The sequence below is a fragment of the Falco punctatus genome (genome assembly GCF_963210335.1).
Source record: "Falco punctatus genome assembly, chromosome: 2".
NCBI lineage: Eukaryota > Metazoa > Chordata > Aves > Falconiformes > Falconidae > Falco > Falco punctatus.
In genome coordinates this window covers 79,202,528-79,228,934 of record NC_137581.1, presented here as the reverse complement: position 1 = coordinate 79,228,934, position 26,407 = coordinate 79,202,528, and the positions used below count along the sequence as shown (strand labels likewise).

At 42.6% G+C, this 26,407-nt stretch overlaps 1 protein-coding gene across 8 annotated transcripts in view; it reads left to right on the top strand.

The window, feature by feature from the left end:
- Positions 1-4,711: 4,711 nt before the first annotated feature.
- TMPRSS2 (transmembrane serine protease 2) overlaps positions 4,712-26,407 on the top strand; it is a 78,526-nt gene continuing 56,830 nt past the window's right edge. For 2 of the 8 annotated variants that reach the window (XM_080376627.1, XM_080376625.1), the window contains exons 1-5: positions 4,712-16,989; positions 20,171-20,210; positions 23,028-24,451; positions 25,268-25,463; positions 25,768-25,851. In XM_080376627.1, coding sequence (XP_080232753.1) covers positions 24,320-24,451; positions 25,268-25,463; positions 25,768-25,851 — 412 coding nt within the window. In that variant the 5' untranslated portion in view covers positions 4,712-16,989; positions 20,171-20,210; positions 23,028-24,319. Of the gene's footprint in view, positions 16,990-17,010; positions 20,211-23,027; positions 24,452-25,267; positions 25,464-25,767; positions 25,852-26,407 lie in introns of those variants that run through there. The other 6 variants (XM_080376621.1, XM_080376620.1, XM_080376626.1 and 3 more) reach the window with 5 other exon arrangements.

Genomic DNA, 26,407 nt, shown 5'->3' with positions numbered 1-26,407 from the left:
CTTTTTAACCCTCTTGTGAACCAGGAAAGATCTCAATCCGTAATTTATATATAGCTTGTCAAGCCAGTGTTTCTCAGTGGCAGTGGCTTGAAAGAACTGACCATGAGGCCTGATGCTCACATCAGCTGCAGTGCTAGTCACAGGACAGCGCATGACCCACTGATACCTTCTGGTCAAGCCTGGAGACCTACAAATAGGTCACTGTGAAAGTCTTTGAAAAGAGAACAGTCAATGATGCAGTCTGCTCCTCCTTCACAGGCTTTCCACAGGGAAGCCTAGACACGCCTCCTGTAAATTCAGTTAGGAGGAAGTGAACATGACTTACAGTGGAGTGTATTTTAAGGATAAATATTTATGCATGTATTATTTCAAGTTGAATAAGGCAGACAGGCAGCGATGGAGCATGAACAGGATTTGGTCTACTGTGGTGTGTGAAATGCTGCATTAGATCTGAGTTCTTATAGTCCTTCCTAAGGGATGCATGACACTAAAAACCCTGAAGGACAAAAATGTGTGCAGGCACCAGTGGTACATATTGTCCTAGCATTGCACACCTCAAACGGAACTATCTGAGGAAAACCTATACAAAACTGTGTGCTACAGCTTTGACTTACATTTAGCAGAATAGGTAAGACATGCACAAAAGAGCACATGCTAGCTTTAGACTCATTAACCCGCATGAGCAAAAACCAGAAAAAAATATCTATCATGTGACACAAAATAGCTGTCTTTGTTTCCCACACAGTTTTACTGAAACAAGTCTTTCAAGTCATCTTGTGTCAGACTGTTTTATGCAATACACCATCAAATGTCAGATGAGGGTTGTTTTTACATCCCATTTTTTTCTGAAGTGAGTGCACTCCTACTGTGAAAAGCCTGTTCCATGTGTCTGCCCCTTTGAGACTGATAAAGCCAGGCTGCCTCCCCAAGAGGATATCTATCCATCCGTCAGTCTCTAGAGAATGTGGAAGATCTTCTGTAGTAAACTCTTTATCTTCCATCTCTCAAACCATCCTGCAGGAGCCCTATTTCCTAATTTCACCCTTGTATGTTGCTTTGAGTTCAGATGGTCTGGGACAAAGCTAAACAGGGCACATTTGGTGTAGGCAGTGTTGCGGAGTCAGCAGAGCTCTTCCCTGAAAAAAAATTATCTTTTTATTCAGCATCCCAGGACAAAGTCAGTCCCTGAGCAGGTCCTAATGTAGCAGTTCAAAGAGACTGCAGGAACAGATAAATCGTCTCCAGGCTCTGAAGTGCAGGAGTCTGCTCTAATCCTGCTCAGACCCCTTCTTGTTGAGAACTGCTGCTGCTCTGCCGCAGGGTGGGATGTGGGGGTGTGGGTTGCTGGTGTTTGTCAGAGGTGCAAACAGTCTACCACTAACTGAAATCTGAGCCAAGTCTTGCGGGATCTTTCCCTGCTCAGGTCAGCAACAGCAGGAAGAGTTACTTCCTTAGAAAGGATGGTAGCAGTCAGGTGGGCCCTCCCAATCTAGTTATGACAGCTTTAGATACAGCTGTGTGTTTAAAGATCTGTCTATAGATCTGACTGCCGTGCACTTAATTGCTATATGCAGCCCTCATTATGGATGTAAAGTCCATTCTGGATGGTGTCCTCCACCCACCTCCTGAGAAAATAACAGATTCCTCCTTCCAAAGCACTCATTTTTGCCACATATCAGAATTATTCTTTACCGGAGAGGCAAGATTTTTTCCTTCAAGATCCTGAAAGCCTTATTTTTTATGTGGTGGTATCCTTCATGGAGTCTGTCACTGCAGCCATGGAAGGCAGCACAACATGAGATGGACCACGTGTAAATGTCCGTGGGGAAAAAGAGGAACATACCTGCCTCTTTATCCTGAGGAAAAGTTGTGCTTTGAAACAAGACAACTGCTTTGACAAACACCAGGCTGCACTTGACAGTTCCCTTCAGGAGAGCTTGGACATTGGCTAATAGTGCATGTCAGCAGGCTGAAGCGCTTGTTTTGCAGTGAAGACAGAACAGTCATCAGGAGCTACAGGTAGGACTCACAGTGCTGTATGTAGGTGACAACATTGGTTAAGTAAGAGGGGGAGTACTGAGAATAAGGTGTCAGGATGAGGTACATTGATCTCAGGCTTAGCTGTGGACCTCTGAACACCAAATAGCACCTATGAGGAGAAGAATTTCAGAAGATCTCTTCATTAAGACAGGCCTGAGTAAATGTCAAACTGGCACATGGTATTGACTTTTCTGAAGAAGATGGAGAAGTAAGCCCAAGGATGAATAGGGATGCCAGCTCTGCACTTGCCCTCAGATTGAGCATAGCTCTTCATTTCTGGAAATACTTCTCAAAAAGCCTCAAGTGCTTTACAGTCTGCATCTTGCAGCTTGCAGGTTTTCTGGGTGCAGTGATAAAAACATTGGCAAAAATTTTACACAAGAGAGTGCTCTCTCTGCACCAGGAAAAAGAACCAGCTCCTACTTGATCTGGCATGGATTTTTAGTTCTGGGTAGCTTGTCTGTTTTGTTTTTCCAGGCAAGGTTTCAGTAGGTCACATAAGGTAAATGACAGGGTTCTTTTACTCTCACTTACAAGCTAACATAAGCCTGCATGGACCATGCAAGGTGAGGGAGGGTAGGGGAAAGCTAACTGTAAGCTCTCCCATAACACTTCCATTGGTTAAACTAGGTTTTTTATAGATCTGCCATGCCCACCCACCAGCTTTTGAACCTAAGACAGAATATATCTGAATAACTTTTGGTGTGTTAAAAAAGAAAACTCTATCAACAGGTCTATTTTTCTTAAGGAAAAAAATTCCTAGGACACAGTGCGGGAAAGTCCCATCAAAGCCTGTGACATTTCCAAGGAGGATTGGCAGCAGTTAATGCCATTGCTATACATTGTGCCCCTCTAACTTCTTTCAGTATATATTTTATAGTTCTGTCAAAACACCCTACTGATCCAGAACTTGTGGGAGGCAGCCGGTCCCCCTGGGTGGCTCAGTCAGCAGGCTTTTGTGTGTTTTATGCGTAAGTCAGAAGGGAAAAATCAAGTTTCTGATCCATAACCCCACTAGACAATAGCTTTAACAGAAGGTAATTTGCAGCTGCTGTGCTCCTGAGGGACAGAAACACTGGCCTGAGAACAGTATGTGCTGTGAGGGCCATAGTCTTACACACAACCAAGGGCACATTTGAAGCACTCACTAGAACAGTGTTCCTTCCAGTTGCTTCAGTAGATACACACATTTATGAGTTAGCTCCTGACTTGGGCAGTCTGAAGAGAGTAACCTAAAAAAGCTTCAATGTTCTTGTGGACACTTGACCAGGAGGAAAAAAAAAAAAAAAAGAGAGAGAGAGAGAGAGAGAACCTAAAAAGCATCAGAGAGAAAGCAAGGTGCCTCAACGTTCTTTTTTGGCCCTACAGACTAAAGACTTGCACAGTGACTCTGCTGCTCCAGAGACCCTGTAGAGCACAGCCAGGAAAGCTGTTTCACACTGTGTAACCAGTCTGCTGTGAAGCTGGCTGAAATGCTTGTTCTTTGTGCATCACAGCAACCTTCTTCTGAAAGTCCCACCAAAAGAGATTATCTTCTTGCAGGTTTTAAACCAATCTGTGGCTAAGCGTGTGTCTACAGCTCCTGCTATTAAGGAAGAGTCAATCTTTCAGGCACCTCTGAGAGGCACAGAGTTTTCCTTTTTTGTCTTCTCTTTTTATGCTCACTTTCCTTCTATTGAGGTGATGGGAGAGCAATCGAGACATTTTTCAGTTTCAAGAGCACTCTGAAAAAGATGTCAGTATTATGCCACCCTCGGTAAGTTTGCACATGACACCAAGCTGCAGAGGAGTGTGCATCTGCTTGAGGGCAGGCAGGCTCTGCAGAGGGATCTGGACAGGCTGAACTGATGGGCTGAGGCCAACTGCATGAGGTTCAATAAGGAGAACTGCCAAGATGCAAAGCTACAGGCTTGGGGAAGAGTGGCTGGAAAGCTGCCTGGCGGTGAAGGACCTGAGGATGCTGGTTGACAGCCAGCTGAACATGAGCCAGCCATGTGCCCAGGTGGTCAAGGTGTCCAATAGCATCCTGGCTTTTGTCCAAAACAGTGTGGCCAGCAGGACAAGGGAAGTGATCATCCACTGTACTTGGTGCTAGTGAGGCCGCACCTTGAATACTGTGTTCAGGTTTGGCCCCTCACTGCAATAGGGATGCTGAGGTGCTGGAGCATGTCCAGAGATGGACAACAGAGCTGATGAAGTGTCTGGAGCACAGGTCTCATGAGGAGCACCTGAGGGAACTGGGGTTGTTCAGCCTGGAGAGGAGGAGACTCAGAAGGGATATTATTGCTCTCTCCAACTACCTGAAAGGAGGTCGTTGGTCTGTTCTCCCAGATAACAAGTGATAGGAGAAGAGGAAATGGCCTCAAGTTACACCAGTGGAGGTTCAGATTGGGTATTAGGAAATTTTTTTTCACTGAAAGGGTGGTCAAGCACTGGAACAGGCTGCCCAGGGAGGTGGTAGAATCACCATCCCTAGAGGTGTTCAAAAACCATGTAGATGTGGTGCTTAGGGACATGGTTTAGTGGTGAACTTGACAGTCCTGGGTTAACAGTGATCTTAACGGCCTTTTCCAACCTAAATGATTCTATGATTCTATGATTCTATGATTCTATCATTATGGGTGTTACCCCATAATGGGTGACAGGCTGCCTGCCCTTCACTTTCTGGCTTTAGCTTTTCGTATGTAACTAACTATAAGCACAACAGCATCTACAAAGATGGACACCCAGTTTCAGGGATGCTTCACAGGGCTGCTCACCTTCTGCACTGGGACACTAGATGCAATTTCTCAGGAGCATAGTCTATATGGTGCGTACTCTGCCCCAAAAGGAGCAGCCCACTGGTACGTGTCACATCTTCCACTTATTTACCTCTAGGCAGCCTACACCTGGGTTTATCAGGATAGCCTACATATGCAGAGGGACAGATAAACATTCCTAACTTCTTGGGCTTGCACCACAAGTCCTTCCTGGATGTAAAGGCTGATATGTGTGCTTATGTCCTCCAGGGACTTGGCATTGCCCCTCCTTCACAAGACAAGCAGGCTAACCTCAGCCAACTGAAATAATTGTTGCTAGCCACTTCTTCCGCCAGAAGGGAGCATCTGAAGAAGCTGTTAAAGGATCATTGCTGGTCCTTCTGGGAGTTCTTTGAAGATGAAGTGGCTCCATGCAGAAACACTGGTAATAGGATTCCCTGTTCACATGCAAATGCATCAAATCTCACCACAGTCAAAACCTGCTTTTCTTGCCCCATTTGGAGCCTGACAGATAGCCTGGATGCCCCATCTAGGGAACAGTCTAGGCAAAGAGCCCTGTTGCCCATGAGGCTACTAGGACAGGATTGTCTGTCTCTGATGGGACAAGAGGTGTGTCTTTATACTGTTTCCTGCTCTTACTGTTGTTTAGTAGCTTTTGTGGTGCCATCACATAGTGCTACAATTTTTGGATTGGTGCAGATGGGGTGCATTCAAAATACACATGATCGAGGTATTCTGGGTGCACAGGATGCAGAGGACCTTGTGGCCTCCTTGAAGTCTTTTTATAAGTGACTAACTGAATATTTGAAGGTCAATCAGTTTGTGCTGAATGGAATGACTAACAGGCTAATCTGTCACCTTTAGCATATCTAAGACAAAAATTTCAAGTCTTCTCCGACAGTGCTCAAACAAGTGATGTTTTGCTGAAGTATAGGCACTCTCCTGAATGGCTAGCTCAATAGCTGCCCTTCTGGGGCATGTAATGGGCTGCTAAAAGTCTGTCTACTTTGTAGAATTTTTGCCCTAAGGTCATCTAACAGTTCCCAACACTTGCAGGGTAACTTCCTTTACGAGTCTTAACTCTAATTTCTGCAAGGATACCCAGAAAATCGTACTTTCTGGGTGGAATGGCACAGTTCTTCTTTTAAGTGCAGTTCAGTGTTAAAAGATTGTGTATTGACTAGGTTTTCTAACAAATCTGACTTATCAAGACACACGAACAAGAGCAGAATAACCTTATGATTTTAAGAGGATTATTTTGTGTTTATAAGCCATAGAAAAAATATATTTAAACCCTCTATATATTATCTAGCCCACCCATGTGTTGCCAACATCTATGACATACACTGTGCTGAGTTGTCCACCTTGGATGTTCCTGATGCTCTTTGAGAGGTTATCAGGCTATCCAACCCACCACACTTTGAATTAGTTTGCAAGGTCTGAAGGTTCACGTGTTTAACCAGTTGACCCTCCCAGCTTCTGCGCTGGCACTCTCTTGATAAGCCAGTCTTCCTGGGAACAGGTTTGGAGAGCTCAGGGAGCAGTGGGACACAAAGCACTAAGCTCTTGCATAATTTCTGAAGAACTCCCTCACTCCTGAGCAGCAATCTGAAGTTATAACTCTCTCTCCTGCTTCAACACAGCCAGTTTAAGAAGAGGTTAACTCCTTGTTTTCATACAGTAGGCATCTTGCAGCACTGTGCTGTGTTCAAAGGTGTGAAAGACCGTATCAGGCTTATCAGGAAATAGGGTAGAGGATTGTTTTGTCTTGAAGATGCAGTGAAAGAAGGAGACAAAATAAAACAAGGTAATTTTTCACTTACTGTATAGTTATATTAACAGTTGCAACATTTACATGGATAAGTAGAAATTAAACAAAAACAGACCCATTAATAAAGGGGTAAAATAAGTGAATTTTTAAAAAACATTAAACATTTACGATGTGTCTCCCTCAAAAACTGAATAAGGGAGGATGGCCTTGAAGTAGACTTTAAAAAATAAACCAAGAAATGGAAATACAACTCCTCCAAAACAATTACAACCCAGTTGGTTCAAATACTTGTTATCTATGGGATTAGGTAGCACCGTAACAGCAAAAAAAAAAAAAAAAAGTGGCAATATTAATCCAGTCCAGATACAGGAGCGTCTTGTCTCAGTCTTTTTGCTCCTGAAGGAATTGTTCTAGCGGTATTCCATGTGTTCCTATGTACTGCAGTACCTATATCTCTGCATGGACAGCTGTGCAGTCAATAGCAACGCAAGCTTTATGAAGGCCAGAGCAATACATTAACACTATCAGAGAGGGGATGCTTTGCATATGGTAGAATCATGTGAAAGGTGGAATCTGCCTACAAATATAGAAAAGTGGAAAATACTTGTTTGAATGGCAGAAAAAATTGGAAGGAAGGAAAATTTAGTCTAGCATAACAGTCACATAAGCAAAATGGTAGAAAAAAGTCTGGGAACATGGAAGATTGTCCTAGACAGGGTTTTTTTCATGGGAAATGGACCGAGTAACCTGGTTTTTCATGCCTTTTTCCTTCGTATCTTCATTGTGAAAATTAAGCATATGCAGTCTGAAATCTTGTTTAGTAAAATTAGATAAAGAGTTACTATAAAGCAAAACAACTGCTTAATTTTAAAATGTTCAATACAGAAATGATACAGGAAAATATGGAATGGTGCTAAGCAATTAAAATTTCAAATAGCTATAGCTGTCTGCAAACAACTCCAAAGCAACCTGAATTTTGGTTAGTAAATTATTGTAAAGATACTTAATACTTAAAAAAAAAAAAAAAAAAAAAGGCAGGAAAATTAGATTTCCAAGTACCTCAAATATTTACCAGTTCCTGCAGCTTGTATGGCTTTCCAAAATAATATGATCTATCTCCTGTGATTTTTTAATGTTATTAATTCAGTTCTATTATTCATGTGTCTCTGATGATGCTAGAGGTGGAAAAGAATCTTTACAGAGGGTGGAAACAAGGACAAGTAGCCTGGGAGAAATACAGAGGAATTTTCTGAGCAGTCAGGGATCAGGTTAAGAAAGCTAAAGCCCTGACAGAATTAAATCTGGCCAAGGATGTCAAGGACAACAAGAAGAGCTTCTATAAGTACACTGATGATAAAAGGAAAACTAGGGAATATGTGGGCCCTCTCTGGGTCTGGTTACCTGGGATATGGGTATGGCTGAGGTACTCAATGACTTTTGCCCCAGTCTTCACCCTCTTCACCCACCAGTGCTCCAGCCGCACCACCCAGCTTGTAGAAGGCAAAGGCAAAGACTGGGAGAATGAAGAACCACCTGCTGTAGGAGAAAATGAGGTTTGAGACTGTCTAAGGAACCTGAAGGTGCCCAAGTGCATGCGACCTGATGAGACGCATCTGTGGGTCCTGAGGAACTGGTGGATGCAGTGGCTAAGCCATTACCCATCATATTTGAGAAGTTGTGCCAGTCTGGTGAAGTTCCCACTGACTGGAAAAGGGGAAATATAGTGGCCGTTTTTAAAAAAGAATACCCAGGGAGCTACAGGATGGTCAATATCACCTCTGTGCCCAGCAAGATCATGGAGAAGATCCTCCTGGAAACTATGCTAAGGCACATGGAAAATAAGGAGACAATTGGTGACAGCCAATGTAGCTTCACTAAGAGCAAATCATGCCTGACAAATTTGGTGGCCTTATAGCATTGACAGATGAAGGAAGAGCAACTGACATCATCTACCTGGACTTGTGGAAAGCATTTGACACTATCCCGCACAACATCATTGTCTCTAAGTTGGAGAAACATGGATTTGACAGATGGGCCTCTCAGTGGATAAGGAACTGGCTGGATGTTCACACTCAAAGAGTTGCAGTCAATGGCTCAATGTCCAAGTGGAGACCAGTGACAAGTGGTGTTCCTCAGGGGCTAGTATTGGGACCAATGCTGTTTAACATCTTTGTTGGTGACATGGACAGTGGGATTGAGTGCACGTCAGCAAATTTGCCAAGCTGCCAAAACCAAGCTGTGTGGTGCAAGTCAACACACTGGAGGGAAGGGCTTGCCATCTAGAGGGACCTTGACAGGCTTGAGAGTTGGGCCCGTGCGAACCTCATGAAGTTCAACAACGCCAAGGGCAAGGTCCTGCACATGGGTTAGGGCAATCCCAAGTGCAGACACAGGTTAGGTGGAGAATGGATTGAGAGCAGCCCTGAGGAGAAAGACTTAGGGGTGCTGGTTGAGAAGAAGCTCAACATGACCTGGCAATGTGCGCTTAAAGCCCAGAAAGCCAACTGTATCCTGGGCTGCATCAAAAAAAGCGTGGCCAGCAGGTTGAGGGAGGTGATTCTTTGCCCCTACTCCACTCTCATGAGACCCCAACTGGAGTGCTGTGTCCAACTCTGGGGCCCCCAACATAAGAAGGACCTGTTGGGGCAAGTACAGAGGAGTGCCACAAAGATGATCAGAAGGCTGGAGCACCTCTTCTATGAAGACAGGCTGGGAGAGTTGGAGCTGTTCAGCCTGGGGAGACCTTACAGCAGCCTTCCAAGTGCCTAAAGAAATCTGGAGAAGGACTTTTTATGAGGGCATGTAGTGACAGGACAAGGGGTAATGGCTTTAAACTGAAAGAGGGTAGATTCAGATTAGATAGTAGGAAGAAATTCTTTACTGTGAAGGTGGTCAAACACCGGAACAGGTTGCCCAGAGAAGTTGTGGATGCCCCACCCTTGGAAGTGTTCAAGGCCAGGCCGGATGGGGCTTTGAGCAACCTGGTGTAGTGGAAGGTGTCCCTGCCCATGGCAGGGGGGTTGAAAGTCCTTTCCAACCCATACTGTTCTATGAGTCTATGAAAAAAACCCTAAGTACAGACACATGTTAATAAAATTAACTATCAGTTGATCTGTTTTTGTTACCTGACTTCCATCTTTGCTATTTATTCTGGGGTTTTTTTCAAAGCCTGTTCAGACAGACAAGATAATCAGTATTTTGCAAAGAAACTGTAAGCCTTATTTGGCCAATTAGTAATAGTGGTACAGTGTTAAAATCTAAAGCACAGGCTTTTCAGCTTTGGATATTTATAGAAATTATCATTTCCCATGCCCATTTTCTACAGTGTGCCTGCAATGTTGTCTAAGTGTTTTTCATTGTACCTATACTCTGAACAGTTTTAAGCAAAACAGCAGTGAAGATGCCAGCCTTTAGCTTATATTTGTTTTATGATGACTGTTGCTGGTTTTACCACAGAAATATTGAGGAAGAGAAGTCCATCACCAGCAGGAACTCGTACAAGCCAGCTTGTACTACTTTCTCAGAATGGGTTCAAATTACCTTCTGAAAATTACTCACTGGGTGGTTGTACAGGAGTTTGATGAACTATGCCCTATCAACCCAAGAGAAAACAAATACTTCCAGCTAGCTCCTTTTAGCTTCATATGAAGCTTTGACATCTTTCAGTGTGGTTGGGATTTGATCCAAAATTAGTTATAGAACTAGTAAGAAAAAGCTTGGTAAACAAATTTCCTCTTCAAAAATTTATTTGCTTAATGCTGAAGTGTTGGCGATTAAAGAAAGGTAGAATTAAAGCATCAGTCTTTCACTTCTTAGATGAAAGTAGTAACGCCTCAGTTCTCATTATTCACCAGAAAGCATCTGTTTCCTTGTGATGCCTTCTGTAAAGATAAGAAGTATTTTGGCTTTGTTTTATTAGTGCCTTCAAACACAAGACTTCTTTACATAGGTAGTAGGCAAGCAAATATGGTTCTTTCTTAAGGAATTAATGTAGCCACCGAATCAGAATAAACTAATGAAGAAATTCAGACCTAAATTAAAAATGACGAAGTAAGATGAAGAAATGTAAATGTATTTTAATCATTAACAAGGAAAATGTAGCAAGCATAAGAATGCCAAGTGTGTGATGTTCTACTACAGGTTAATAATTTTCACACTGATATTGTGGAATAGTGGTAACTGTGATTCAGAAATAATTTCAGAAATCAGTTTTTTCTCCACTGCAAAATATATTCATATTGCAAATAGGGATTCATTGAGCCACTTCAGTTACAATAATAATAATAATAGCAATAATAATAATAATAATAGCAATAATAATAACCCTCAAGAAAAATAACTGAACGTATTGGAGCCAAACTGCAAAATCTTGCCTTACTACCATAAAGTTATCATGTAAAAAGTTACGGACAGCACATCTAGCTGCTTTCATGGAAAGCACAAATTCCTGAATGTCAAGGAACTGCAAAAGTCCCATCAATAGGAGTATTTGTTCAGAGGTACAGTAACAGAAACTGAAATCTTGCATTTGCATGTGTGAAGAGCACTTTCTCGCAATTGCAATTAAATATGTTTTTTCCTGAGTTAATTGCTGGCTTGCTGAAGAATATGAACAGGTGATACTGAATTGCATTTTCACTGAACTGGATCAGTGCTTTCTTTGTGACCAGTTGGTGATTTACAGTTTTCTGACTTCATCTGCACAGTTTATCACGGAATTAAAACAATGTCCAATTGTTGATAAAAATCAAGTACTTATACCTGAGGCAGGAACAGACCATAAAAGCTTACCTAGCTGCAGGTAAATATAAAAAGGACACTTTATTCTTACCTTTTTATAAAAAGTTAATCAACAAGTCTCCAAGCACTTTTACAAATACTTGGTTAAATGTGAAAATACTTTTACTCCTGATAATGCATCGCATTAATTTCCTTTTGCAGAGCAGGAAATAGAGGTGGATGGAAACAAGTTCACCGAAGTTATACAGCAAATCTGGAGCTTAACTAAGATTGAAACAAAAAAAAAAGTCCTAACTTTATTTTTCAGACAAATAAAAGGCAATTCTTTTTGGGTATGATTTACCTCTGGTTATCTCATGCAGCTATTCAGAAAATTCAGATGTTCAAAAGGTCTTGTTCATGTTTTTTTATTCTGTAGCATAGAATTATTACCAAATCAATGAAAATCAGTGGTCTTTCTGGACCTATTAAAAATGAGTTATGTCTTGATAGAAGATGTCATGAGTAACATTCAGTGCTTTAAAACAAAATTACAATTAAATGATCAGTTGAGAAGAACTGGCTCCACTAAATCAATGTTAATTTTGTCCAAGATTACATTTGGATCCAACCATCACTTTTGGTTTCTAACTGGAAAAAAATATTAATATTTATTGTGTTTTTTAGTTCTTTTTATTTTCCCAATCAGTATTTTTCTGTATGCATCGGCAAAACTAAATATATTTGACTCTAATTTCTACTGAAACACAGTTCTGTCACTAATTGTTTAAAGCCAATTGCAAAATAATTGAGTAATTTTCCTTTTGCAAATTCATATTCAATAAATATTTTAAAATTTAAATAAAAATGTGTAGTGTAGTTTCTTTTTATAAAAACAGTGAGATCAGTTCTGCATCGAAACCCATATTCACTGATGCATTATAGTTGCTTCAGGCCTGTTTGCTGGTACGAGAGTAACTATAAACCTGATTTAACTGACTGAGTAGTTTGGATTTATGGCTGCTTTGTGTTACAAGTGCAAGACAATGCTAAACAACCAGACCAGTGAAAAAAAAAAAGTCCCAATTATTAGCAAAAAATCATACAATAAATTAATGTTGTCATTCAACTTCTGTGCCACAACAGTATCATTGTTTTAATGTGGATAGCAGGTCAAATTCTATTCTGATGTAGGAAAATGCAGATGTGTTTATAAGGCCCACCCAGAAAAATCCAACAAAGAGCAGTAGTTGAATTTTTATTCTCTCTTGTTTTACAGTAACAGACAAGAAACCCCCTGAAACAACACGCACCTAAAGGAAAGTTAAGGTCACTTATTCCAGACAGTTTATTCCCTGTGGGAGAGAGGAAAGAATTTCATAACTCTCAGGCTTTCTTTGTCTCTCTATACAAGAAAGCTAAACTGGGAGGAAAAAGAAAAAAAAATTGAGAACCAAGAAGAGCCAGGGCAATTTTCTGTTTTTCCATCTGTATAGGACTTGAAACTTCTAAAAAAGATTCTGAAAGGCTGGGAAAGAAGTAGGAATGTTCACAGGGACACACCTTTCTGATCACAGGCACATGAAACCCTTTCCTAGTTCCCAGATAACACAGTAATGGGTTTAAGGAGTTGTGTTTTTTCAGCGTAATTAGTTAATACTCTAACAAAGGGCTACTCCTGTTTCACAGGCATTCAACAGTTAGAAAAAATATATAATTTCTTAAGATGTCTACCCCTTTATTTTTATTTTCAAATATACCTGCAGCAGGTGAATTCAGCTCTGTGTGTAGTCTTGGTAATACCAGCAGATGCAAATGCGCTTCCAAAGTCAACATACATTTAGTTTAAGCTTAGTTACTAAATGACTAATTAAGTTCCCAGGTTTGATGTAGTTTTATGGGTGAGTGTGTAACTGTAGTGTTTGTTGTAAAGTGTCAACCACAGAGCTCTCTTTTGTGGTACTAATGAAAAAAATGCATAGAGGACTCCATCACAGTAGGGCATAAAGAGATTCCTGGTGCTTAAAGCTGGGCTGTGAAAATGAAGGAGGTGTTGAGTTGGGTGAGACAATTCCTCATCTGAATGTTGCTTTTGTTACACACACACACAACTGTAGGCTTTAGCACTGAATTTTCCTGGAGATACTTCTAATTCTATTGGTGGTATAAAATAATTGTGCTGTAATCCTGAAGTGGCAGGGGCAAGCTCATCCTGACATGCTTTGAGCAAGTACTTTGCAGTTTGGCTTTAGAAAAACCTTATCTCCCACTCCCCCAGGTTTTTGATCAGACACTAGTAACACAGGCAAAAATTCAGAATTATGAAAGACAATGGAGCAAATGACATGTTGGGTATTAACAGAGTAGGAAATGAACTGCGATAACGGTGCCACAGAAACAAAGCAACTTATCATTTATGGGTGGGCAGAGCTACCTTAAAGAACAGAGTAAGGAAGGGGTTATAGGAAGCCAAAGATATCATGTGGTAGGATGTGCAATGGTAGGTGATGCCAGACACTTAAAAAGATCAGTTTAATTCACATGATGAAATTCAGATACTTAGCACCAGTCTATAGAAACGTTAGTTTGCATGCCTGTAAAAAAACCCAAAACATCCAAACATCCCTCCCCTGCCCTGCACACGCATAAATATGGAGGAGGAAGTGGTTCACTGAACATTTAACTATTAATGTTTAAACGAGAGAAAGGTGTTTGGAGTAAGTGCTGAGATGAGCACTGTTAGGCTGGGTCATGTTGAAGCTCTCAGACACCCGGAACTCTGGGCTTCTCAGCAAGAGAAAGTCCCTCTCCAGCAGAGGACTTGCCTGCCTCTCCCAAAGCACGCAGCTGCTTTGAAAAAGCGAACCCTGCCCTCATCTCTCCTTTAAAGGTTGCTTATAATCCATTAATAAAATGAATACTCAGCATCCTGCTCTGCAAAAGCCAGCTTGCATAATTAAAACACACTAATACATACGTACAACTATTTTGGCAGAGATTGCAGGGCCACGAGCTCAGTCCTCGACTAGAAAAGACAAGCTGAACAGACCCGACAGCTTCTGCTGCCAAGAGGAGGCAGTGTCCCCCTCCCCGCCTCTGCCCCTCCAGCTCTCCTGTCCCTTTGACCTTTGTTAGCAAGCTGAGTTAACCTTGGGGAATATTAACCCAGTTAAAAAAAAAAAAAAAAAAAAAAAAAAAGGCAAGCTTTTACCACGTTTGAGATCTGAAAGGCCAGCCCTCTAGTGAACCAGATACCAGCCTGAAGGAAGGGAGGGAGAACTGAGGGAAAGAGGGTGGGAATACACCCTTCACTGACCAGCTCAGCCCTCTGAGAAGAAAAGGTGTTAACAGAGGTAATCAAGGAGCTGCTGGCTTCTGCCCAGATCTTCAAGTCTGTAACTAAGCAGAGTGGCATTAGTTTTAACGGGGCTGCACTGGATCCTCTCCACAGTGGGTTTGGTGGTGTTTCATAGCGCACAAAGCAACGTGGCCCCTGGTAAAGAGTTTAAAACTTTTGTGGTGGAGAAGCACACTTCTCCTCATCACAATGTATTTGTTACCATGTCCTTCTGCCCAGTTTTGTTTAAAACACCTGAACTGATGTAATACCTTAGAAGCGGCTACATACAGACAACATCAACTTCCAGAGGAACCAGCCTGTACATTTTACATGTCCCTTTTTCCTTATCTGTAGCCATTGTGCAAGACATTTTGACAAATCTAAAGGAAGATCCAGGATACTCTTAAGCTGAAGAGAAAAAACTTTTTGAAACATAAATTGCTAGGTATCCTAATAACTAAGTGGGCTTTGTCTTGAGAGAGGAACTAGATATCATCAAATAGGAGTACACTGCCTCCAAATTACTTTCAAGGAAAAAAAAAAAAAAAGATGTGGATTTTCAAAGCAGATGAATGTTCAGGTTCTCCTGTAGAATAGAATAGGTCTTCAGGGATCTCTCCTTGATGATCATGTGGTCATCTCTCCTTGTGGTCATGATGCCAAGTGACAATTTGCAGGGCCATTTCCCTCCATCTTGGTAAGGAAACTTGACAAGGAAACCTTATGACCAGACACTTTTCTTCAAACTTAAATATCTCTAAGCCCTGAAGGCCACTGACGGCATTAGTAGAGATTGAAGACAAGGACATGCCACACAGGTGGTCATGTCAGAGAACCACAGAAGGTGACAATGCAGCGCATTTTGGTTGTCACTTGGAATGATTTTACGTTTTACTTCAGAAAAAAAATGTGGTGCAGTTCCTGCAACTGAATCCATACTGGAAAATTAGTGAATCTCACTGATTCCTTTTGGGAGCACATGAGTAGAAAGAGCCCTACAATATGGTCCAGCGGAAAAGCCTAAGCTAAAGATGTTTCAGCCAATACCCCTTATGTTTTTGTACTAAAGGGTCTGAAGATACATAGTTCTCTTTGAATACACACATAGAGCTGGAAAAATATTGAAGGTATGGTCTTAGCTCCTTGGTGCACTTGGTGTAATTCCTTGGTATGTGTTTGAAAATCTAAACAAACCCGAAACACTTCTCATGCCGAACTTGTATATCTTGCTTTATCTGTAGTCTCCATACAGAGATGTTAAGTGTAGTATGCAGCAATATTGTAGCTCATTCAGAGCTGTTATTAAAATTGAGTGGCGTTTCTTCAAACACTTGTGTGCTTTTCCCAGTTGTACTCTGAGGTTTTGGGATGTAAGTGGATTCTTTTGCAGTGGAACTCAGCTTTGGCAGCAATAAACCTCACTCATTTGTAGATCTGCTTTACCGGAGAGTTACTGTAAGTCAGAGCTTTGGGCCAGAAGTTTTAATGATAGGGCTCCAGTGGGAAGGCACTTTATCAACAAAGTTACCCTTTCAAAATCACTTGAAATATTGTGATAACTGTAACCAGAAGCCACGGCTTGCAAGAAACCAAAGCAGTGGTGACACTGTAAGTAACGTGACAATTGAGACTGCAGTAATTTTTCAGAGTACCCCTTTATTAAATAGCCCTAAAAAGCAAAAGAAAAAGGAAGTAATTTCCATGGGCTGGGTATTCTATGAGCAATCTTTATCAGCACCTGGTGTGCCCTGCTCAGGGAAGCCTTTTGGCTCTTTATTTGCACACAACGCCCAGAAACACAGGCTAATCAAGACTGATTCGCAAGTTCAAAAAAGGCACGGTCCCCCCACCACAGCACCGGAGGAGTGCGGCACCTCTGCCCCCAGGGGCCCTTACACCGGCGGCACCGCCACCGCCGCGCCCCCTGGCCCGCGGGCCCTTCCCGCCGCTCCCGCCCGGCTTGTTTGCTCCGCAAACCTCCGCGGGGGGGGGAAGGGGGAGCCCCGGTCCGGTGCGGTCTGGTTGAGGGCGGCTGCCGGCACCCACCGGGCAGGAAGGGTCGCCCGTGCCCCCCGCCGGCACAGCACAGCCAAGCCCCCCGGAGCGCTGCTGGGCGCCGTCCCCGCCCCGGGCCGGACCCGCGGCGTCTCCCCGGCGGCTGCCGGGTGAGCGAAGCAGGCAACGTCCTCCCCCCGCCCCCGGCGGCGGCGGTGGGAGGAAGGGACTGGGCGACGCATCCACCTGGCGGCACCTGCCCCTTCCCCGCCCGGTAACTCCTCCCCGGCCGCGGCGGCTGCTCCCGGCTCCCTGCGCCGCGTCCCGTCCCGTCCCAGCTCCGCTGCGGCGGGGGCAGCCCCCAGGTAAGCGTGGCGCTCCCCGGCCCGGTCCGGCCGCCACCCCTCCGCTTCGGACGGGCCCTTCCCCGGGGCCACCGGAGCCACCTCCGGGGGCCGGGCGGCTCCAGCGGGCTGGGGGGCAGCGTCGCCCCGGGCTGGGGGGCGCCCCGGCCGCTCCGAGTTAGGCCTGCGGTTTTATCTTTTAATGAAGAACCTTCGGGTTTGCTTCGGGGGGAGTGCGGCGGGACCCCGGAGGCATCTGAAAACCCCCGTCCCGCCGTGGCGGGGGTCGGCGCGGTGCCCGGCGGGGAGCAGCGGGGCCGTCTCCCCAGAGCGAGAAAAGGAAGCGCCGGCTGATAAAATCGAGGGGGCACGTAAGCTCGTCGCCTTCAGCGGTGTTTCCCGCTGCTTTACCCGGTCGCCCCCTTTCCGCACCCGGCTGGGGCGAAAGCGTTGCGCTTCCCCCGGTACCGGCGGGTGAGGCAGGGCGGGCGCCGAGGGCACCGGCGGGTGAACGGGCGCTGTGCGGGGGGTGGCGCGGTCCGACGGGGTGCGGGGGGTGCTGGGGTGCGCCCAGCGCCCCGCATGCCAGCGCCGGCCCCCCTCATCCCTCTCGAGGTTGTCCATTCCAGGCCTTCATCCTCCGCTGACGGGAGGGGAGACGCGGCGGGGTTAAGGAGCTTTTTCAAGGTCACGGAGTTGGGTAGTTGCTCCTACGGAGAATGAACTAGAACAACCGAGTTCTGGGGCCTCGTCGTTGTGTATTAATGTCACAGCTGCTTTGGTTTCTTGCAAAAGCCCTGATTTCTGGGGCTTTTTACAGTTATCGCAAAGTGTAACTTTTTACAGTTATCACAATTTGTCAAGTGATTTTGAAAGGGTAACTGTTGATAGAGTGGCTTCCCACTGGAGCCCCATTATTAAAACTTTTGGGCCAAAGTTCTGAATGCTGAAATCAGCCGTACTCCTCACATCCCCTCGGAGGGCTTTACCGATTCCCGTAGCTTACCTGGACCTCGCGTTTCACCTCAGTTTTCTGGGTGGGTGGGTGTCACTGAATTCAAGACACCATTCTCGCATTGTGCCTTTGTCCTACGTGTCCCTGTTTGCCCTGAGTAAAGTGACACTAATGCCGTTAGTGCTTTACAAAGAGCCAAAGGAAGCAGCTTCACCTCTGAAGGGTGATTTGCATCAGCTAAGGCAGCGTTAAGCGAAAAGAGAGCGACGTTGTGTGTAGCATAGATCAACGACACTGGGAAATGGTTGCAGTTGTGCTGTTACCTATGGGTGTCAATGTAAATGTAAAGCCAAAAGACAGGTGGACTAAGACAAAATTTTATGTCAAAGTAGGATTTAAAATGTCCTTTTTCCTTTTATTCTTAAACTGTTGAAAATTATACTGATACATAGGAAAGTCAGTCTAGAGTAAATCTATTGTGGTAGTCTAGCCTGAAAATGGAAATAAGATGAAATTATGTTTCTGGATGGTGATGCAAAACCAAAACAAAATGGTATTCTAGGATGCTGGTCAAAAGATTTCTCTTGGAGCTGCTGCTGCTGGAGATGTGGGTTCTTTCTCCTGTGTCAATCAAGGGTCAGTCCACACTGAGTAGTTCCAGTACTGTGACAGTAGCTCAGCTGTGTCTGTGCTGCTACATCAGTACTTCTGGCATGTCTTTGATGCGTGGATCCCTAAACCTTCTCTGGCAATATGAGTCTCCCCTGTGGAGTGAACTCAAACCTCTGGCCAGCAGGCTTGCTTTTCTTTCTTGTCTGCCATAGGCGCCTTGGAAGTGGTTTACAGCTCCTCAGGATCTGTAGTTCGCAGATTGAAAACGGCTGACCTAGATGAATATCTAAATAAGTCTGATTTGTTATCATTCCTAGTTTTTGGTTTTCTGCAGAGTGGGTATGTACTGGTATCATAGTCATACAACATGCATTTGCAACTTGATTATGGTAAAAAAGTATTCCTGAGATCTCTTGTTCCTTGTCAGAGACTGTCAGTGCCACAGAAAGAGACTTGATTTTTACTGCCAGAAGATGACGTTATTTGCTCCTGCCATGGAAGTGGAAGGGCAGAGGCAGAACTGGGGAGGTAGTGTAGGAGAAGAAAGCATCCAGATGCCAGGCTGGCTGTTGCCGCATTTGTTCTAGCAGCATTGTGATCTGTGCACATGAGGTGGTGCGTGCTGTGTGCAATGGCTGCCTCTGCAGTCGTTGCCTGACCAGTAGGTCAATCTCCTACCATACCAGTTCTCCTGGGCTCTTGGTCTTTTCTATTTCAGAAATGGCTTTTCCTGTAGGGTCTTCTGTCACTAATCATCCGCTCAGCTACATAACAGCTTTTCAGCTTCCTTTTCCACTCTGCCGTTCCTTAACAAAGGCATGTGATGTACTTGTGATAGGCAGCGTTGCATGGTAACCTCTGTTTTCAGAGAAGACAAATAGATGATTAGTTGTAGTATAAATACAGAACCCCATAACTGTTTAAAATGAGTGCTACACTCAGAACTTTTTAATGCCTTTTTTTTTTTTTTTTTTGGATGTGGAAGTAGCATTAATCTTGGTTTGCCAGCCTTGGCAATAGGGTTGTGGACTTACTTGACCTGCCGGTAGTGCTTTTCAAGAAACACTTTTTTTTTTGACACAAGTTGAGAAGTAGTTCTATGGTTTAATAATATTTCAGGAGCTAATGTAGAATAGCTTCAAGACTCTTTCTTAGGAGATCTAAGAATGCTGAGGCTCTGTTTCTGGCAACCTTTCATATAAATCTTTACATAGTCTTGTATAGTTCTTTGCAAGATGTGTAATGTTACTGCATAGGCACACAGAGCAGAGCTTGCCTCTATTGAGGTTTGCCAAAAGGCCAAGGACATTGGAAGAACCTGGTTCTGATGACTTTGAGACATTAGTTGCTCTTTGATTTGTCTTTGACCCCTTCCAGAGGATAAATTTTGCCCTGTGGAGTAAACTACATTTACTTTTTTAATCATCACAATAAAAATATTCAGTGCTATTTCCTGAAGAAGTATCAAGGAAATCGTGTTAATAAAATGAGTTGAAAATTCTTAGTTCCTTTCCTCTTTCAAACATAACTGAATTGGTTTTTTTTTAACCTTTCTATACTTAATTTGCAAGTCATGATTTTAAGGGCTGCTTGTTAAAACAGGAATCTCGAGCATGTTTCTTTTCTTTTGTCCAGGTGGCAGAGGCAGGAATTGCCCAGTGTGTGAAAAGATCATGTAAGTTAATCTGGAATCACCTCTTCTTGGCTTGTTTTCTCTCTTCTTCCACCTCCCCCCGCCCCTGCTTCATACCGTGGTTATATTGTGTTTAAGATTACGCTACTGAAACTTCGTGGCCATAAAATGGTTGGGAAGAAAATAATTAAAGCATACTTCCTTTCTAGTGTCATCAACAAAAGCTGTAATTGTTGACTTGCCCTTTTCTGAAGTTGAGCTTTGCACTGGAATTACTCATTTGCTATCTTTGCAAAGTTTTGCCATTTTGTTCATTTGCATGTGCTGTATTTCTTTATCTGGATAAAGGGAACTGCCAATTTTTTTGGATGTGGCACAGAGTTAGTGTTGATGCAGAGTGGATGCTTTTATGCATCCTACTTTTAGAAGCTGAACTTGATTTCATACACTTGGCTTTTTACTGTTCTGTCCTCTCCCATCTTACTTGCACGTGGTTGCTTTTACGTAGGTCTAACTGAAGAACTAGTTTGGGGTTCTTGGTGGTGTTTTTTCAATTATTGATACCTGTCATAGAGCTTAGCAAAGAGCTGACTGTGTTTCTATTTCAGGAAATAGCACAAAATATGTATTGAAGTAATATGTAAATGCAGGAAGTATACTGTTGCCAATATAAATTTGGTTTCATTGGCCAAGTTGAATTCACAGGGTTAGGATATCTGAAGGTAGTTATTCCATCCTGTTGACTTAGGCATGGAAACAACACATAGTGATCTCTATCTAAAAGCTTGTGGAAACTAATATAGCTGGTGGTACTTGTGGAACGCTGTGCTTCCAAAGCATGGTACTGCTCTTAATTAACCGTTATCACATGGTGCGCACTAAGGAAGTGCCATTATTTCTTGCACAGAGAACTAGGGTAAAAGCCAGCAAGTCTGGTTTCATTAACAAAATCACAGTTAAATCTTTGGAGTTTGCCTTTCTGTTGCCTTTTTGGGATGTTGGCTGCTGGCTAGTGAAGGACACGCAGTATAAAGGAGTCATGACCTCATGCTGCTGTAAGGATGTGAAAGCAGAGGCTCACCTTCACCCACCAGTAGTGAGGTGAGGGGTTTAGGAGGATGTGGCAATGAGGACCACTTACAGCCAAGCAGCACAGCTCTGTGCTTGGTGCTTCTCCTGCTCAGGGACAGTGTCTGTCACTGGTAGGGAGGAGAACAAGCCTTTTGGGGGACTAGTAGTCTATATTCAGTTAAGTAGGATGTTATCAAATGAAGTACAGATCAACTTTACTGGAACTTTTGCTTAAATATAGAGAAGAGATTTGCAGAAATCCATAGAAAACCTAAAAAAAAAAGCGCTATTGGATTAAACTTGTTTTCAATTAATCTAATATTCTAGATTTTTTTATTGTTTTGTTTTTATTCTGTCAACTTTTTTTGGAAAAAATGATGTATTTTTTTAATCTTAATGATCCATGACAGAACTTTAATTATAACGCTCCTAAGGCATATGTGAGAAGAAGGTAAGATATTTCAAGCAATAGCTGCGAGCTGTGAGGTTTCACTGTATTCATCAGTATACTATGTCAATAACAGCTATATGTTTTATATTCTTATTATTAGCTGTCATTAGAAAGAGTAGCATTATTTCTTTACTTTCAGTGCTGTGAAACAAAAACATACCTGATTTTGGGCCTTCTGTGTTGCTGGAAGTCCAAATGCTGATTCTGCTTCATCCATACTGGAGTAAACTGAAGTTCGTGAAATTCAGCAGCTTAGCTGCATATGAGCAATGGGTCCCTTTCGTTATTTGGTTATACTTTTTCCAAAGCCAGAAGATGTTATTAAGCTGACCTGCAAGGCTCTGGCTCCCTGGGTCCTGTCTCTTATACCTTCAAGCCTGCTGTGGGGGTGAGCTCCATCCTGGTTTTCTTTCCTGGGGATCTCGGTGCACTTTAACTCCACCAGCTCACTTTAAAGGACTCTTGAGATCTGTTTCTTAAGATATACCCAGTAGAGTGCCATTATAGCTTGGCAGACATCTGGAGGATTGACTGGCAGTGGGAGGGAAGGATAGTGCATTCCTGCTGAAGTCTTCTGCACCAGAGTGGCTTTATGACACTTTTTTATGGGATTTATTTAAATTTCTCTGATGCATGTGAGGTGAGTTACGGGCCAGAGTATTGGACTGAGATAAGACAGACTAGTCTCTTCTAGCCCTAAAGTTGTCGGGATGAGGAGTGTTTGACAGGTTGGTCTGTTTCTCCATGACCCAGCTTCCTTACCTGTGAAGTTGTTGCAATATCCTTGATATATTTGTAAAAATTTTTGAAGTGTGTTTTTAAGAAAGCTAGCTTATGTCATTATTGGATGCTACACATCAATTTCTGCCTTAAACGTTTACAGACTAATAGGACCCCAGTTGTTTTGGTTTAATCTGTTTTTAATACGCTGGAAAATGTATGTACTTATGACTTCCCTGTGTTTCGTGGCATGATAATGGAAAAATTGTTAATCTCTTTCCCATCCAGCTTCTAATTAATAAGAGCTAAACTGGGAGTGGTGGTTCAAAGCCAGTTAAGCAACAGAGGTATTTTTTTCCTCAGTTCATTTTAAAAAAACACAACAACAACAACAAAAACCAACCCCAAACCCCAAAAAAAACTCAAAAAGACTGAGGAAGACTGTCACCTGCCAATTTGCAAAGCCTTTCAAATATTAATGTTAACAAATACTTGGATTTTTCTTTAGTCATAGTACCTGTTGGCTTACTTCAGAATCACCACTTCTGTCTGCCATCACTAAACTTCTTAATTCTTCCCCCCCCCCCCCTTTTCAGATAACAAGGGATTCTTTTCAGATAACAAGGGACAAACCCATCTTCCTGTGACTTGTTACTTGTCCTCTAAGTCTGAGCAGACCTGTACTTCCCAACTGCTGTGAAGAGCTGGATAAGAATGGATGCGACATAAAGCAGAAGTCCTGAAGCCTTAGTCACCAATCTGATGGACTTACTGTAAGTAGGAGTAAGACTTGTTTTTCACCTCTCTGCCACACAAATAAGAGTTCAATGGTGCATTATTACTTTTTTTTTTTTGCTAGCGCTAAGAAGCAAATACCGGAATTAGCCTGCCTGAACTGTCATGAAATATTGGCACGCTCAACATGCCAATCTGCTTCAAAGACATTTGAAGCTCAGTTTTGGTGAGGTGACACATTGGTGCAGATTCTGAAACATAACCTTATACTTGGAGGTGAATTATGCTGTGTCTTAATGCAACTGATCTTTATAGTTGTGGCTTTCAAGAGGAGTCATGGCAGTGTGCCTGTGTGCAGGGTACTGCTCTGCAAGCTGCAGAAAGGTATTTCTCAGTGTGTGGCTGAGGCACTTCCTAAGGCTTTTTTTAATATAGAGTAACATTATGAGAGGACTCAATAGATTAAATTATTTATTAAAATGATTGCTTGTGGAGGTGTATAACTGCTTGTTTTAGAACTGTGGCGGCAAACATTTTACGTTTCTTTTGTCTTTGCTGTTCTGTGGTTTTACTTAATGTTAATGTTTAACTTCAAAATAAACTGCTATATGCTTGAAACAGTGGATGTAGCTCCTCTTACTGTATTTGAAAAACTTTCATATTGGTGTGGAATATTGTTTCCCTGCTGTGCTTCTCTCTGGTTTTGGCTGCAACACACAACCAAGAAAACAACTGTTTGCAATGTGGAAGAGTGAAAAGGATATGACTTGTAGGGCTGATAGCTGTGGCATTATCAAATGAGTTAGCTGAATTTGTATTTCCTGATGCTTTGTTCACATTCTTGTTTCTGTGTCATAAACCTCAGAGTGATACATGAGTAAGTGTTGAGAGAGGCAGGAGGACCTGAACTTGGTACTGACACCATGTGGGTTGTTGCCAGGATATTCTTTAACTCTCATTCTGTCAGTGAGAGTGAACACTAACTTAATCTTCTCAGTGTGTGTGGAGCTCGTGTTAATGAATAGTTGCCACTGTATAATCCTCAAGGTTGTATTGAGAGGCTACTGAGATCTGATTTCATGCTGCGCCTTAATTTGTACTGTCTCTTGAAATACTTCCATATTTTTTTTTCCTTCCAGATTTGGCATTTTTCCAAAGGGAAAACTGACAAGAAATGTGGACAGAGCTTCTGGTTGTGATTTTCTGTTGTTTTTTTTTTTTTTTTTTTAATATAGGTTCACACTTTACTTCCAAACACTTGAATTGTTTTGGTACTGCTGACAAAGGAAAGATGACCTCTACTGTAGTAAGTAATGAAAGGGATTTATTTATTTTTTTTTTTAATGAGGTGTTATTTCTTTACAAGTAACAGCTTATTGAGTGATGTTCTGGTTAACAAGCCTTTTAAAATGTGAAGTGTTTGTTGTGTTTCCTTTCTTGCAAAAAGGGAAAGACACCTGCCTCACAGTGTATAAGAGGCTTGAATTAGCTAGCATTTCAAGTGCTCAGATACTCCTGGTGCTTTCAAAGCTTATTTTGGAGGGATAGGTTGAAATGGCTTCTGATTAGTTCTTAAAGCTCTTCTGGGATAAATATTCCAGAACCTGTTGTAGGCCCGTGCATTTCAGAAATAGCTGGGTATATCTGGTGTTGTCATGGGGCAAAATGGGGCAGTAAGCATTTATCCTAGACCTGGACGGCTACAGACACAAAGGCTGTTACTTGTCAGCATTTCTTTCGATGATGGTACTAAGCCTAAAACTGTCCGTGCTGCTTATTTCTACCATCAGATGTTCCAGTGCAGTGGTTTGTGTCGCCAGTGGGAGGGCTGGGCTCAAGAATCTTTCTTAGGTTGAGTTACTTTGGATCAGGAAACTGGTCTATTCATACGCCTTCCAGTCTCACTCTCTGTTACTTTTATTATTCAAAGTACAAGGTATTAAGCATGTAAATTGGAGTCACTAGTATGTGTATGCATGCATGGTATATTTCAGCATCGCCAGAATTACTTAGTAGGGTTCTGAATGGAAATGGCATCTGAAACTTACTTTGCCCTAATTGCGGTCTTGCCTCTTGTTTTTTCATTTTCTCCTGTTCCCTTCCCCGGAATGTTCTCATTTAGAGTCCACAGCCATACTATGAAAATCATGGCTTTCAGCCAGAAAATGTCTATTATGCCAGGCAGACAGCCGGTGCTAACCCGTATCCACAGTACTTCTCAACAAATGCTCCGTCAGTGCCAAGCTATGTCCCAAGGGTTGCTACCCATCAGTCGAGTAGGCCAGTAGCACATTCGTCCAGGAGAACGTGTGCATCAAGTAAGTTTTGTTGGGATTTCTTACAATTTTAGACGTAAGAACTTCCAAAGTAAGATAACAAAAGGGATCTTCTCTTCCAGCTCCTGTATTGCAGGAGCCATCTCCCCATGGGTGAAAAAGTAATAGCTGGCTGAGATGCCAGTGAACAGAAACCTGAGCGATTTGGAGGAAGGGTGGTAGAGTGGAGAAAAGTCTGTCTGGCAAAACATCTGTTTTTAATGTCAAGGAAATAGATAGTGCTGGTGGCTGGAAATCACCTGATTTGTGAACCTAATTTCTCTTTTTCTCCTTGCTTTCAATTCAGGTGTAAAGAAAATCATAGTCGTCATATTATCCATTTTAACAGTCATTTGTTGTGCAATTGCTGCTTTCTTCATCTGGTATTTTGGTAAGGTTCATTTTTTTTTTTTATTCTGAAAGAAAAGATTTTATTTAACTTGTAAAGTTAGAAATATACATTCTTATCTTCCATTTTATGCTGAATTAAGGACAGGAAAGTCTTCATTTACCTGCCTCCTGAGAGATGAATTGGTATTGCTTCTTAATGGCTCAGTTTTGCTTGTGGTTTGTTTTTTTTTTTCTTTCTTTTTAATGAATATTGCTGCTGTCATTATCCTTTTCCTTCATCAAGTAAATATGTTTTTGATGTTAAGTGATGTCATCAGCTTTTTGACTCTTCTGGAGTGGCTAATTCAGGTGGCTTCTCTGGAAAGCTTCAATATCTGGCAAAAGCTGGTGCAATACAACTGTACAGCACTGTAGCTGTTAGTAATGAGCAGTTTGACCTCTTGCAAGGTTTTTTGCACTGAGGGAAGCTGGCACATGACCGTGCATGGCCAACACATTCTGTGGTGCATGTCATTAGGGAAGTCACTGCTGTGCGTCCTTTCTGAAATGGAACTGTTCCAGATTTGAGCTTCACTTAATTTCAAGTGGAGGAAGGA